Genomic DNA, 14,933 nt, shown 5'->3' on the forward strand with positions numbered 1-14,933 from the left:
AGCGCTTTGTCGAAAGATCACCAGTTGAGCGACGGAAGACTTCCATGTGGAAATCATCTCTAATTAGGGGTATATTCAATAACGCATTATAATGCGCAACGTACTTTTGCAGTGTTGGCAATGCGTTCAGAAATGCAAATATGGCAGTACTGCAAATGCATCGCGTTCGAAAACGCCATTTTTGTATCAAACGTCGCGCATTATTTGCAGGAAAAATTTTAATACTGCCAATCTATCAATTGCAACACTTGTCACATTGGCAGTGCTGCCAGCGCTGCAATTACTGCGCATTTATAATGCGTTTCTGAATATACCCTAGTATTGATATGGATCTGGTCGACACAACCATTTCGCTGACTCCATATCACTTCCTCTTGAATGCAGCACTATAGCGCGGAGAAGGTTGAGACATCCTGGCCATTTGCAGCCCGAAGAAAGGCGCATACGTTCAGTTCCACCCAGCTCTATCTTAAGTTTAATAAGGGCACTAGCTCTGGGTCTCAAATAAATCTAGTTCTCTAGTGGTGCACCTCGCTCTTCTGAGCTCTGCTTTGCTATTATGTTGCCCAATGCAAAGAAGAGCACAAGCTATAGTAGTTTTATTACCCTGATGTTCTTGGGTAATCCACCTGTTTGATTATCCTTCATGATACTGTAAATTGGGTGTCTGAAGAATTGGGAAGACTTAGGCTCAGTTAAGGGTATTACAGAATTTCTTATTGTCAACTTAGTCCTATATAATTTTATGGATTTCTTTTTTTTTATGTATGCCTTGAAAAATCTCCTCATAAAAAACCATTTGCCGTTCGTAGTCGCCTTAAAACTGTAGGTCCCTCCATTTGTGGAACAACATCAAGACGCACGCCACAAATAGGAGGAGGAACTCGACCAAACACCTAACAGAAGTGTACGCCCCAATTTATTATTTATATTTATGTTTTTATATTTATTTGAATGCCTAAACAGCTTTTCTCTTAAGGGTAGAAATGATAATGAAAAATTTAATAAAATTTTATTTTTTATATCGCCTCTGCGCGCCACGCGCGGCCACTGCAGCTGCTGCACCACGTCGAAAACGTGAGTGGTTACCATAGCTCTTGCCAGCAGCTAAGACAGCAGCACCGGACACCTCATCCTTCTCGGGTAAATGTGCTACATGCAGCGCATCCCACAACATGCGACCATTCTCTTGTGAATCAAGCATTTCACTAATTTCAGCCTGCAATTAAAATAAAGTAAAGTTAGCTCATTTTAAATATAAAAGCATCAATACACCCACACACCTGCGTACGCTTCAGCAACTCCTTCAGGGAACCACCGTTACGCATTAGCTTATGCACATTACGCGTATTTACGCCAGGCAAACGCAGCAGGAAATCGTAAATATTTGGATTATATTTAAGCTCTTCACTGCTACCGCCGGACTCATCACAACCCACTGCGGCCGCTTGCTTTGGATCGGGCTGCGGTTTGCCCGTCTTTAGCTCCTGAAACAATTGTGCGGTGGCATAAGGACTGGGTGACCAAATAAGACGTAGTTTGGGAAAGTGTATTGTGAGCAACTGCAGCTTTTGCACAATGTCCGACTGAGTGGAGGTTGTATTTTGTGAAAGCATATATTTGCCCTGCAGATGAAATGGTTTGTTCTGATCGAATTCTATTAGTAATATCGGCTTGGCATAGTAGCGCTGCATTTGTATGCACTGATTATACAAACGACCCGAATTGAGAGAACCGATTAAATCGGAAATCGATTTGCGTTCAACGCAAATGTCTGGCGTAAGTATGTAGTCACCTATCTGGAAGATTGAAGATTTAATTTACTTTAGACAACTTACGAGTTATGCATAAAAAATGTTTTGAATAAATGTTTAAACCAAAGTATACCGTTATAGTAACAGGCAGCACTTCCATGCCACGTTTGTGTATTAAACATGGCAAGTCCGAACGGAATTCACGCATGTCTACAATAATTTTAGGCGCAGCAATCGGCACAAGACTGGCTTGCCCGCCGGCTTCACGACTGACAGCATTAGCTTCTTCTAAACCTTCAGTCTCCGCGTACGTTTTGTAGAGTATAAAAGCTTCATCCGTTTTACCATCCTGATACTCTGGTATGACCATGACCTGCAAGAGGAATACGAATAAAATTACTCTATAAGAGTCATATTAAGTTTTGAGTCAGTTTAGGTTTGTCCTCATCAAAAAGTTTTATAAAAGTTCAATAGATTATTAAAAATTTGGCTATTTTATTATTATAAAATGGTTATTTGTGCACTGCGACCTAAACAGATATATTATCCAGCCATGTAGCCCACTCAAACAGTATTAAGTCCTAGTTTTATATCCTAAAACCGCTTCTTCTTGATTTGCGCAATAACCGCTTAAACGATTTCGGCCGAGTTTAACAAAGCGCACCCATCGTTTCTTTCTCGTGCTAACCGACGCCAGTTGGACACACCAAATGAAACTAAGTCCTTCTCCACCCGATCTTTCCAACGCAGAGGAGGCCTTTCTCTTCCTCTGCTACCACCAGCTGGTACCGTATCGAATACTTTTAGAGCCGAAACATTTGGATCCATTCGGACGACATGACCCAGCGAACAAAGCCGCTGGAATTCGCTGCGCTATGTCTATGTCATTGTCAATCATGTCAATCATACAGCTCATCGTTTCATCGCTTGCGATATTTGCAACGTGCAAAGGTGCAAAAATCTTCCGCAGAGTCTTTCTCTCAAACACTCCAAGCGACGCTTAATCGGATATTGTCATCGTCCAAGCTTCTGCGCCATACGGACGGGCATGATGAGAGCCTTCTAGAGTATTCGTTTTGTTCGTCGAGAGAGAACTCTACTACTCAATCGGCTACTTAGTCCAAAGTAGTATTTGTTCGCAAGTGAGATTCTATGATGGATTTCCAGGCTGACATTGTTATCGGTGTTAATGCTGGTTACTAAGTATACGAAGTTCTTTACCACCTCGAAATCGTAACTGTCCACAGTGACGTGAGTGCCGATACGCGAGTGCGCCGACTGTTGGTTTGATGACAGGAAGCACTTCGTTTTGTCCTCGTTCACCACCAGACCTATTCGCTTTGCCTCTTTATCCAGTTTGGAAAAGGCAGAACTAACAGTGCGGTTGTTAAGGCCGATGATGTCAATATCATCGGCATGCGTCAACAATTGTGCCTGAGCGATTAAGTTCTGCGACTTGCAAGATCTTTTCCAACATTAGGTTATCAAACGGCTCGGAAAGGTCCTTCCGGTATTGAACAACATCAGCGTGTATAGCCGTATTAACTTAGCGGGGATATCAAATTCAGACATCGCGGCATATAGGTAACATGAAAGGAGAATCGACACACACCATCTTTTCGTCGACTTCAAATCCTAAAACTGCTGTAGGCTTAATTTCTACCAGGAGATTTAAATCTATAACCCCGCTTCCCGGGTAATTTAGTTTGCGGCCTGCCACTGCTGGGCAATCGCCTAGAATATGTTGTTTTTTTTCTTCTGTCTTTTTACTGAGTCTACAAGAATCATCATTTGCCATTATCTGCTGTAATTAAGAGTACAGTTAGTAGTTCAGTGTAGAGTTTTGTCTTTTCCGCTAAAGTTAAGGATTGCATCTACCTTTATATGCTCGGGATCAATGAGTATTTTCGATTGCCGCAAGCCAGTTTGAGCTATCCAGTACTCGATTAGCCTCGTTGTTCCCGGAGAGAATGTTTGCACAGCAAATTTCATTGTCCGCAATTTCATTCCCTTCGTGCCCCTCATGTCCGGGTACCCACTTTAGAGTAACAAAGTTTCTTAATGCTAGAGTTTCGAGAATTTTAAAACATTCCCAGACCAACCTTGATTGAAATGAGAAACAATCTAGCGATTTTAGAGCTGTTTGACAGTCAGAGAGAGTGTTGATATTAACACCACGCGTGCCTCTCCGAAGACATTTCCTGGCACATAGCTCTAAGGCGTGCACCTCCGCCTGAAAAATTGAAGTAGTTTTTTCCATTGCAATTGCCTTCTTGAAATGTGGTCCGACAATTCCAACCCCGGCACTGCCGCCTTCCATTTTTGACCCATCAGTAAACCACACCTTTGCGACCTGTTTTAAATCTATTTCATTGTTTCTTCACGATGAGCGATCACTGATAACCACCTTGGATAATTCTAGACTTCTTTCCATCTTGTCACAGACCGTCAGACACGAAGAGTTCAGGATTGAACCCAGAATTCTTCATGGCCTTGTATGATTGGCTTCTTTAATAAGAAATAGATTAGGAAACCTTGCATTAGCTGTCAAGCATTTAGCTACAATGTGGAGTGAGATGAGTCCAGTGAAAATTGCCAAAGCCGCTGTGGAGCAAGTTCGCATTGCTCCGTTACGCTCAGGCAGATCATTCTATATACCTAGTCAAGTGACATCTGTGTCTTCATTTGGTCTACTTTTTAACACCATATCAAAGAGGCGTAGGTGATCATTGGCACTATTATTGTCTTATAGGACCATGTCATCATCTTTGGCCGCAGACCCCATGTTTTACAATAAAAAAATAAATAAATAATTGGCGCGTACACTTCTGTTAGGTGTTTGGCCGAGCTCCTCCTCCTATTTGTGGTGTGCGTCTTGATGTTGTTCCACAAATGGAGGGACCTACAGTTTCAAGCCGACTCCGAACGGCAGATATTTTTATGAGGAGCTTTTTCATGGCAGAAATACACTCGGAGGTTTGCCATTGCCTGCCGAGGGGCGACCGCTATTAGAAAAATGTTTTTATTAATTTTTGCTTTCACCGAGATTCGAACCAACGACCTCTCTGTGAATTTCGAATGGTAATCACGCACCAGCCCATTCGGCTACGGCGGCCGCCAACCGCCGCCATGTTTCACCGTACCGTAAAGCCTTTTCACGTGGATATTGCTGTTGTTGTTGTTGTTGTAGCAGCATAAACATTCCCCGTGCATATACGTCGATGACCAATAGCCAAAGGAGCGGTGATAAAACACCTTCACACCCTCATACCTGAGGACATCCTTTGGTTGATTTGACACTTAATCTTTTCGGCCCAGTTTCAAAGATTGTTGTCCTATTCTTTAGGATATGGAGAACTCAGGTTATGATTAGTCTATCGTTTTTTTTCTTAAGCGCGCCTTCCTCAATAGAGCTGGGAGAAGCATTATCAAAGCCGTATCAACCGATGTACGATGGGCAATTTCTTTACCAGCCAATCGGCTATGCATAGCAGTCTCAGTTTTTGTTGTTGTTGTAGCAGCATATGTGACATGAAGTGACAGTCCTTGGCCGGATATAAATCCGGGTCGTTCCGGTTACGTAGCACCGACTGTCGTGGGAGCGTGCACATAGTGGAAGACTTGTCTGACTGGTGAGCGTATTGTTCAACATGGAGAGGCTCTTCACTAAGATAAGCATCTCCAATGTATTGATCAATTCCAATTTGGCTATACTTACACGTTTCGTATCGATGATTAATTCGAACGCCTGCTTTTCACGGCGCAAGCTCGTCAAATAAGATTGCTCTTCGACGGTACGCGCATGCAACAAGAAAAATACACGCATTCGATCTTTGGCAGCACGCCGCTGACGAGCTTCGAATATCTCTAATTGTCTTATGGCCGTCACATTGCAATGATACATAATCACATACTGTGGCTGTATTTCATCTAGTGTACGATCCAGCGCCATAGCGCCTTCACGCTCTGTCTTGAATGTTTGTATGCAGATGAGAGGTTGGTTGCGTGCAGCTACAGCGGCAGTCATATCCAAATTCTCCAGCTGCAAGCACACAAACAAATAGAAATACAAATATTTAAGCAAAAGTGCGCACAAAAAAACAAAATACCTCTGGAAAAGGCTCAAAAATTGAAGTGTTCACATTAATCGCCACAGCAGCACCACCACTAACATCTGCATCAGCGTCAAGCTCAGCGAATGTGGGCAATGTATCATTGGCATCGCCCAGTTGTGTCATTGTCAACATATAACTTTCTTGAAAATACGTTGGTGCGAGCTGTTCATCGCCATCAGAGCCAATCAATAACTGTGTCAGTTCGTCATTGGTTACGCTCGCATCAATGTCTGTCATTTCTGAGTGATCGCTACTGGCCTCAATCCTACTTTTCTGTGTGCCACTACACTTTTGTGTATTGATTTTACTGGCAGCAGCCGAATTCTCTAGTTGTGTTAAAACCTTTTCAATTTCTTTGACATTCTCCACTTTGTCATAGTTATCAGCTAACTTTCCAATTGGTATTTCATGCTGCATGGCCGCGTATAGCAGATAGCGTTCACCGCCTTGTGTGAGAAACTGGCGTAATTGGAAACAAGTGCGTGTGTCTTGGCAAAGTATAAGCACTTTTGGGGGCACCAAGCAATCGGGATGTGAACGTTTCATATCACCCGGAATTTCAACTTTGAGTATTTCGGCCAAGTATTTCCATTTCGGGCAAGGTTCCGGATCGAACTCTGTATGAAAGGAATTGTTTAAATTTACATTTGAAAGATTTGTAAATTCGCATACCGCCTTGCGCGTTGTAGACACGTTCTTTTGATAATTTGAATATCTGCTCGGCTGAGTCTAGCAGTGTCCACCCTGAGTTGCTTAACGCATACTCTGTGGTGCGGTAGCGTTTAGTTAGCGCATAAGCAGCCACAGCATCATTATATATTGTCGAACTAAAATGTTTACAAATATATTAAAAAAAAAACACACTCTTCCTGCGCAAGTACTTACATCATTAGATTGCGTAAGATTTTTAAATCTGCTACAATCAGTTTCGTTTGTGAGTTCAATTGATGCCAAATACAATCCAGCTGGGCTTGCAAAATTTTGTGAAACTTTTTAGTAATGCAATTCTCAACAGTAATCTCATCCAAATCGACAAGACGATTAATACGCTTTATTTCGCGCACCAAATAATTCATTATATCCAGAAGATGTGTTTGTATCAGCGTCATTTTCGTCGACATTGGCACATGCAGCTCTATTGTTTGGGCCTCATAGGGTTTAAGTGATTGCTGTACGATGGCATGAAAACGTGGCCAAATGAAGAGTTGTTTAACAAATAGGTTACGCATAGTACGCTCTATATGCCCGTATCCGATTGTAAATGCTTCAGCGCTGCTGGAAAATGCTTTAATGAAGCCAGTTTTATTACTCATTCGATAGAGCCGCAGCGCAAATGCTTCCTGGCAGGACTCGATAATAGTGTGGGCGCGCATAACTACAATACCGGTGATCAACTCGATGGGTATACGTTTTTTTAACAAATCCACAACTAAAATGCGTGTACTTATAAACTGTACGCCACCTTCCAAGTAGACGCGTTCACTAATTTCGGTAATTAGTTATCAATTGAAGGACTTGCGGAATAATGACATAGCACTTACCGTTCTGTGGCAGTGGTAGCTACTTCGTGTACATATTTCTTGTCCAATTTCGACTTGTAATATAGCTCTTCCCAATCAGAAAAATTTATTACCAGAATTAAGTTGCCTGGATCACTGTAAACCCTCAGTACATTTGTAAGCACGCGATCGTAATGCAAACCCCTGAACAATTAAGAAAATATAGAATTCAAGTTAAAAATACTACTTGAAAATCAGACATAGGCTCTTACTCACTTTGCGCAAACAATTAGACCATCCGAATTCACTATATCCAGAAACATTTGCCTTTCATATGCGAGCATTTGAACATCTTTTCGCTGTAAATATTCCTCGGCAGTCATTATATTAGCTAGTTCGGCATCATCATTTTGAAATCCAACTGCTTCATCCTTTGAGGAAGCCTCGGCGCCAGAAACAGCCGCCTCAATTGCAGAGGAACCAGTATCCCCTACGACAGTTATTATATCTTGTTTGGAGCATGATAGTGCACACTCTGTGTTATTGCTGATAACTGCTTCACTTTTCTCTTCACTTTCCATTTTAGTAACATATATTTCCCTAATATTCAGTATTTCATCAATTGGCGGTCTTTGTTGGTCTTTTTTTTTTTATCTAACTTATGGGCTCAAATAATGCAACAATAAGTTGTTTACAAAATCAAAAACAGCTGACAGGGCAAGTATGTACAACGCATCTCAAACTCTTAACTGATACAGGGCGGTTAAACTTAAGCAGCATGTAGGAAGGCATTTGCTGCATTTCTAATAAAACATACCATACAATTAGGGTATCCCAAGTGTTTAAAATAAGTTACAAAATATTATTGTAGGAATAAGTTGTATGGACATAAGGCATTGAACATCGTTTTTTAACGCTTATCGTCAACTTTTAACTTCTTATACCTGCTTTAGATGCCCGCTGACTTGATGAAGCATCGGAGATGTCGCATTTTATAGTTTGACAGCTATTTCATTTCGTGTCATGTTGTTGTTGTAGCAGCATAAACATTCCCCGTACATATATGGGGAATGCTGCTGAAGTGACAGTCCTTGGCCGGATTTAAACCCGTCGTTCCGGTAACGTAGCACCGACTGCCGTGGGAACGTCAATTCATGTCATCTTTTATTGAGGCAACAGGCTGTACTGTACCGTCATCCCACACTGCAATAGTGCGCTGGCCATGAACCTTCTTGCTAGACGTCATGTTACAAAAAAAAAAGTCCCCGGTAAATTCACAGTCAACAAAACTCGAAAAAATAAAATAGAACGTAAACGAGATTAACAACTAGGCGGAAACGACCAATTAGAATGGCTACAAAATTTATTTACCATAATCAGCAATTTTTTGCATGTCACCCTGTTTACATATTGTTGTAGCACTTTATAACACCGATTTTAGCAGAATTGTTTCACTCATTGGTACGCGTCGAAAATAAAATAATATTTATAATAATGGAAAACAACGATGTTATAGATCCGTTGGAGCGAGAAATGCAGGCATTGGACTCTTCAAATACTGAGTCAAGTTCGTATTGTCCACAAATAAAGGAATTGCCTCACAGACCTATTATACTTCCACCTTTAATCAAAGAAGAACCGGGGAATAATTTGACTGCATGTGCAACGCCAACAACTGAGCCTTCTCATGTTGCATCGAATGTGAATTTGACGAGTAGCACAACTCCAACACGAGGTATTGAAAGCAATACAAATGAAACTCAAGCAACTGCCAGCGGTGCGGTATGCTCGTCAGCCACAGAGTCACTACGAGCTAATGCATCTATAACACCAACAACCCAAAATGTGCTACTGGATCCAAATATTCAAATTAAGCAGGAAAGATTAGAGGATGATAGTGCAGTGAAAGTAGATTTGGTTCCAAAACAGAAACTTAAAAACCGCTTAAATGAAGAAACTGACGGTAGCCCGGCACAACCTATTCAACAGGGCGAGGCGGTAATCAGAATCAAATCAGAGCCTGTGGATACAAGTGCCACTATAGAGGACTATACAATCCCGCCATCTAAGCAAGCATCAACTAAGAACCAGTCGGCAACGCAAGATGCGACGATGTACAACATAAGGGCTGTGGTTGAGGAAAATAAAAATACAGAGGCGGGCAAAGAAACCCATGGTAGCAGTGCAGAACTTCCTCAACAAGGCGATCTGATAAACACAAACAAATCAAAACCTGTAGGTACAATTTTGGCTTCAGAAGACAGTACAATTCAGTCTTCTAACCAAGCAACAGCAAACAACGAAACGATTGCACAGATTTCGTCGGAACACAGCGCGCCGACTGTGTTAAGTGAAAACAAAAATACAGATGCCGTTGAACAAGAAATCGATGAAGTTTTACCAGATAATTTTTTTGATGACTTATTACAAGATGCCGACAATATTACAGCAGCGGCCTTACAAGCAACTGCTACATCTCCTGAGCCAGAAGAAGCACGAAAAGAAACAAATGCGCCTGTAATAAAAAGTGAACCTCTTGATAACCCCACGGTTTCGGAAGTGCCACAATCCGCACCCATTCCAGAAAATTTCTTTGATGATTTACTGGTCGATCATGCAGCAGAGCGTGTAGAAGACGTAGTAAATCATGGCCTGGAGATAAAGTACTCAGAACGTCTCAAAGAACTGCAAAAATTGGAATCTATTGAGCAGCTCTCGAATAAAGCTCATAAAAAGCATAAAAAGAAAAAGAAGAAATCACGTAAACGTACACACCCGCATAGTGACGAGGAGGAGGAGCCCAAGGAAAGTAGTCATAAACGTAAGAAAAACAATTCGCATAGTCACAGCAGAAGTCCAACAACACACTCACAGCTTATACAAAGTCGCAATAGGAGTCCCGATCAGCAGCTAATGCAAACACACATTAAAAAGGAACCTTTAGAGTCTCGAGCAAGTCCGCAGCGCACTGGATCTCTCTTTCCCCACGATTCAGCACAATCGATTTGGACACGGCTTGACCCTATGGGCATTGCAAATTCAAATCCAGAAAAACCGGAAACTAGTGCAGAAGCTGCCAAAAGAGACATGCGACAAAAATCGTGCGGTGCGATTCGTGTCAAGTCTGAATTCGCAACATTTCCAATACCAAATTCTCCAGACACTGCTATCGACGAGTCTTCGGATATGTGCTTGCCAGTGCATGAAAAAGAACTCTTCCAGCGGCGTATCAAAAACAATAGGAACGAGCTTATAATTGACCTCGCGGCGCCACTGGGTTTCAAACGCATTAAGTGTAAGCAAAATTAAAGCAAAAATATACCAAATGTGTAATATAATTTTTATGCCTTTGTAGTAGAAAATAGTATTGAGAAGTCTACTGCCCCCGCTGAAAGTTTCATGCTGCCAAAAGATAAAATTCAACATGGTAAGCGCTGAGCCAGAATTTCAATATAGCACTTCTTAACTTGTCATGTACACTTCCATATTTCAGCAAAGCAACGAGCAATCGCCGCAATCGAGGAGTTTAAGAAGGCAAACAAGAAAAATAGTGCACTCCTGTCACCATTTCTCTATACGACCACTGTGCTCAAACTTCCCAAAAGCACCTCGCATATTACGCAGCAGATACATGAGAATCGCTCGCCATTACACAATGTCAACAATGTTCTTTACAAATTCAACTCGCATGCTAATCATTTTAATTTGCGCGAATGGGGTCTACAAGAAATGACCAAAAATGCGGCGAAGGTGGCGAAAATTTTAGGTTTCGATGCGCATGCGCTAGAAGAGAAATTGCAAACAGCCAAATTGCCAATGGCGTTAAAAAAGATCGAAAGAGAGAACTTGGAGCAGCAATCTAATGCAATAATAGAACCACAACCCACATTTCTCATTACAGTCTCCACGCAAACGCATAACGTTACGGTATTGGAACCAGCAGAAGCGCGTCGCAAAACCGGTCATGACATAGCCGTACAAGCTATTCCAGTTTGCAACAGCATTGCCACACAGACCGCAGGAGCTGCTTTAACGGCCAACAACAGTTACGATGATCTGCCACTAATGCAGCAAATCAAGAACTTAAACGAAAGCCAATTAATGGCTTTAAGTGATTTTGCCGAGCTCTTAAGCGAACCTGCGCCCGCATCTGGCGCAAATGCTATGGACTTGTATCGCTTGCGACAACGCATGATGGATATTTATAAATGCTCGCAACTACCCTCGGCATTTGCGCCACACCCCCAAGAACCAACACAAATAGTGTCAATGCGACCAAATATTCCACATGCACGCAATCCGCGCAGAGATCGTATGATGACGTTGCAGGAATCAGCACCACCACCACCACCGCCCTCTGCGCTAAGGCAGACGCATATAAGGCACCCATCTCAACCGCCACATCATCGATTGCATCAAGGACCAGCAATGCGAGCACACCCACTGCAGCGAGCGCCACAGCAATGGCCAGCAATGCCGCCGCATTCACAGGAGCAGCCTCCTTTGGCGGCGTCAAACACAATTCCTGTTATTTCGAATGTACAATCGTATCATCCGACCGCGATATTCCATCCACCGCCAGATGCAACGCATGGGCCTGCTTCAAAATATTTCGGACGCGGCGGTATGCGCCGATGAGCCCGCACAACGTTACCTGTTGCTACAATAAGTAGCAGTTTTTGTTGTAATGTAGGTTTTGATATTGTATTAGTTTATAAATACTTTCTAAATTTCGCAAAGTTAAAAAGTTGTAGCCGTGTTTGTAAACACTCTAGTAATAGCATAGGTAGTTCTGTAATCAAATCGACTATTAAAAATACCAAGCTAGCATAAGTATTTCGCCAACATAAAAGTATTTTACGTTGTTTATTTTGCTTGGACTTTGCTTTATACAATCACCTCATTTAGCATACCCCACATTTCACAGACTCTATGTATCACCTAAGAATTAAAAAAACGAATTTGCGGTCGCAGTAGCTGAATAGTGGATGTGTGATTACCATTCAGAAGCGCGTAGGTTCAAATCTCCGTGAAACACCAAAATGATGGAAAACGTTTTTTCTAATAGCGGTCGCCCCTCGGCAGGCAATGGCAAACCTCCGAGTGTATTTCTGCCATGAAAACTTCGAACGGTTCCTACAATTTTACAACTTAGGCTGGAGCTGTTCAATAGGGTTGATGAATAAGCAGCCAGTTTGGGGACAAAGTTCTGCTATAACAACAAAAACCACTCAAGTAGTCGAAATGCAAATACATCTGTGTGTGCATGAAAAAATTATTTGAAGACATTGCGCAAAAAAAACAAAGAAAAAACCAGTGCAATAATAAATAAAACACCATATAATTTTTTTCGGTACGGTTATTAATTACATGTATTACTTATTATCAATGCATAATTCGTTTTTCTTAAGTTTTTGTTCTGGATTTTTTAAATCACTTTGCATTTTGAATTTGATAGTTTTTGTTACACTCTTTTAAATTTTGCTCTTCATATATGTATGTATATGATAAAACTATTACTAAATTTTATTGGATTATGCATTAGTGTTTTTTAATATAAATATATGCGGCGCGAACTTATCCTAATTTTTAAATACAAAGACAAAATTTGGTGTATTAAAAATTTATTTATCGTCTTATCCTAATTTTTGAATAAAAAAAAATATTAAAAAAGTTATTTATAAAAAAACATATTTTAGTGCCTCCACCAACGAACTATTTGGCCTGCTTTCAAAAAAAAATATATATATATTTATGAATAAAAAAAATATTTATAAGTATTTATCGGCTTAACGAATTCAATTACAAACCAAAGTGCATATATTTTGGTTAAATGCAAGTCATTGACTCATTTACGCGAAGTTTTCAAGCAAAGAATAAAATATAAATGGACCATAAAACAGTTTTAAAACATTTGCGCAATAATTTTATGCAAAAATAATGGATCTTCCCCCCAAACTATTATTATAAATGGGTAAGAACGATAGAATACAAAGATTATGCAGAAGAAGTGGAAAAAATGAGCGTAACTTTGCTGTGATATAACTGTAGATGAGATGTGTGTGAGAGAGCTTAGAGAACGTGATCAACTTTGAAAAGTTGGGTTAGGTTAATGTAAACAAGAGAGGCAAGGAATAGCCAACTTTTGTAAACAAATGTGAAAAGTTGGGTTAGGTTAATGTAAACAAGAGAGGCATGGAATAGCCAACTTTTGTAAACAAATGTGAAAAGTTGGAATAGGTTAATGTAAACAAGGGAGTCAAAAGAAAGGAGAACGGATAGATTATCAGGAATAGTCAACTTTGGTAAACAAAAATATCAAAAGTTAGGTTAGGTTAATGTAAATAGGGAGATACAAGAAAGGAGCATAGATAGAATACCAGATTTGGCCAACCGAAGCAAAATTGTAAGAGTAATTACGGCTGCCACGTCACCGGGGACTCGGCCCGCTCATTTCACACGTATTCACAAGCATGATAGATTACCAGGTTTAACCATCCGAGGCAAAATTGTGTGTCACCGGGGACTCAGCAGCCGAAGTCTGTGTTAAATTTTTTCATATATCACCAACCCAATTTCAGTTTTTTCGTAAACAAACCGCTATCATGACCCCGTTGACGTCACCCAATCAACTGATTCTTTTAAATTCACTGAGACCCTGGTTAACAGTCTTATGTTGGGCACACCTCTGCATTCCGTACATCGTGGAAAAAAGTTGGTTGCAAACAAAGACAAAACTAAACAAAGCTTTCGTCTGCTCAACAGCTGATTCTGTCAAATTCACTAACAACCGAATAGCAGAGGCGAAATATGCGCGACCTTCTGCATTCTCACAAATGCAAAGATAAAATTAAATAAAAAATCAAAGTGTGCGCACAATTAAATTGAAGCACTAAACAGTCAGCCAGTTAAACCAATGGTTGGAGCAGAGGCTGGAATTAAACACCTTTGAAAGGTTAAACACCTTGAAAAAACATGAACCAAACACCCTTTAATATGCATTTATTTTTCAATAGTTAATAATTGCAGGAATAAATAAAAACACAAATATTTCGGCTAAAAAACCTTGAAAATTCACTATTTCAAACAATAACCGAGATATGTTACACGTTTCAAATTCTCAAAGTTTATATGCTTGCATGAAAATCAACGCAGATGCTTTTAATTGCATTATTTTCTAACTTACTTTGCGTTTTATCTTTCGTATTGAAAAAAAAACATCCTCGTCGAATTAAGACGCTTGAGCAACAAAAGTTTTGCCATAGTATCACGGGTACCGTAACTGGGCGCTTGAAATTATTATTGTTGTTGTTATTGTATAGTAAATTATAAAATTTTCATCACACATTCATGACGATCGCGCTCTTTTTGGTTACAACTTCGCGTCGTACCGGTATCATAAATCCGACTGCCGTGAGAAATTATATCCAGATGCTGTTATGGCTCTCAAATAAGCGAGTTGCCGGCGCATGCTTTAACTTGTGAGAATAACAACGATTGACTACATTACTTTAATGTAGTGATTCAACGCTGTAGCTACTTTGATTCATTTTCAACTTCGTACA

At 40.6% G+C, this 14,933-nt stretch overlaps 2 protein-coding genes across 2 annotated transcripts; one reads left to right on the forward strand and one right to left on the reverse strand.

The window, feature by feature from the left end:
- Window positions 1–944: 944 nt before the first annotated feature.
- Window positions 945–8,127, reverse strand: LOC128858797 (DNA repair endonuclease XPF). Its single transcript, XM_054095300.1, has 9 exons — window positions 7,645–8,127; window positions 7,411–7,572; window positions 6,755–7,351; window positions 6,542–6,696; window positions 5,864–6,486; window positions 5,473–5,796; window positions 1,888–2,127; window positions 1,284–1,799; window positions 945–1,219 (listed from the first exon to the last, which is right to left on the reverse strand). Exons 1-9 carry the CDS (start codon window positions 7,947–7,949, stop codon window positions 1,013–1,015), a joined length of 3,129 nt encoding a protein of 1,042 aa, XP_053951275.1. The 5' UTR covers window positions 7,950–8,127; the 3' UTR covers window positions 945–1,012.
- A 648-nt stretch (window positions 8,128–8,775) lies between these two features.
- On the forward strand, window positions 8,776–13,796 carry LOC128858798 (uncharacterized). The gene is made up of 3 exons (XM_054095301.1): window positions 8,776–10,663; window positions 10,724–10,795; window positions 10,862–13,796. Exons 1-3 carry the CDS (start codon window positions 8,863–8,865, stop codon window positions 12,004–12,006), a joined length of 3,018 nt encoding a protein of 1,005 aa, XP_053951276.1. The 5' UTR covers window positions 8,776–8,862; the 3' UTR covers window positions 12,007–13,796.
- The last annotated feature ends 1,137 nt before the right edge of the window (window positions 13,797–14,933 follow it).

The sequence above is a fragment of the Anastrepha ludens genome, chromosome 3, assembly GCF_028408465.1.
Source record: "Anastrepha ludens isolate Willacy chromosome 3, idAnaLude1.1, whole genome shotgun sequence".
Lineage (NCBI taxonomy): Eukaryota > Metazoa > Arthropoda > Insecta > Diptera > Tephritidae > Anastrepha > Anastrepha ludens.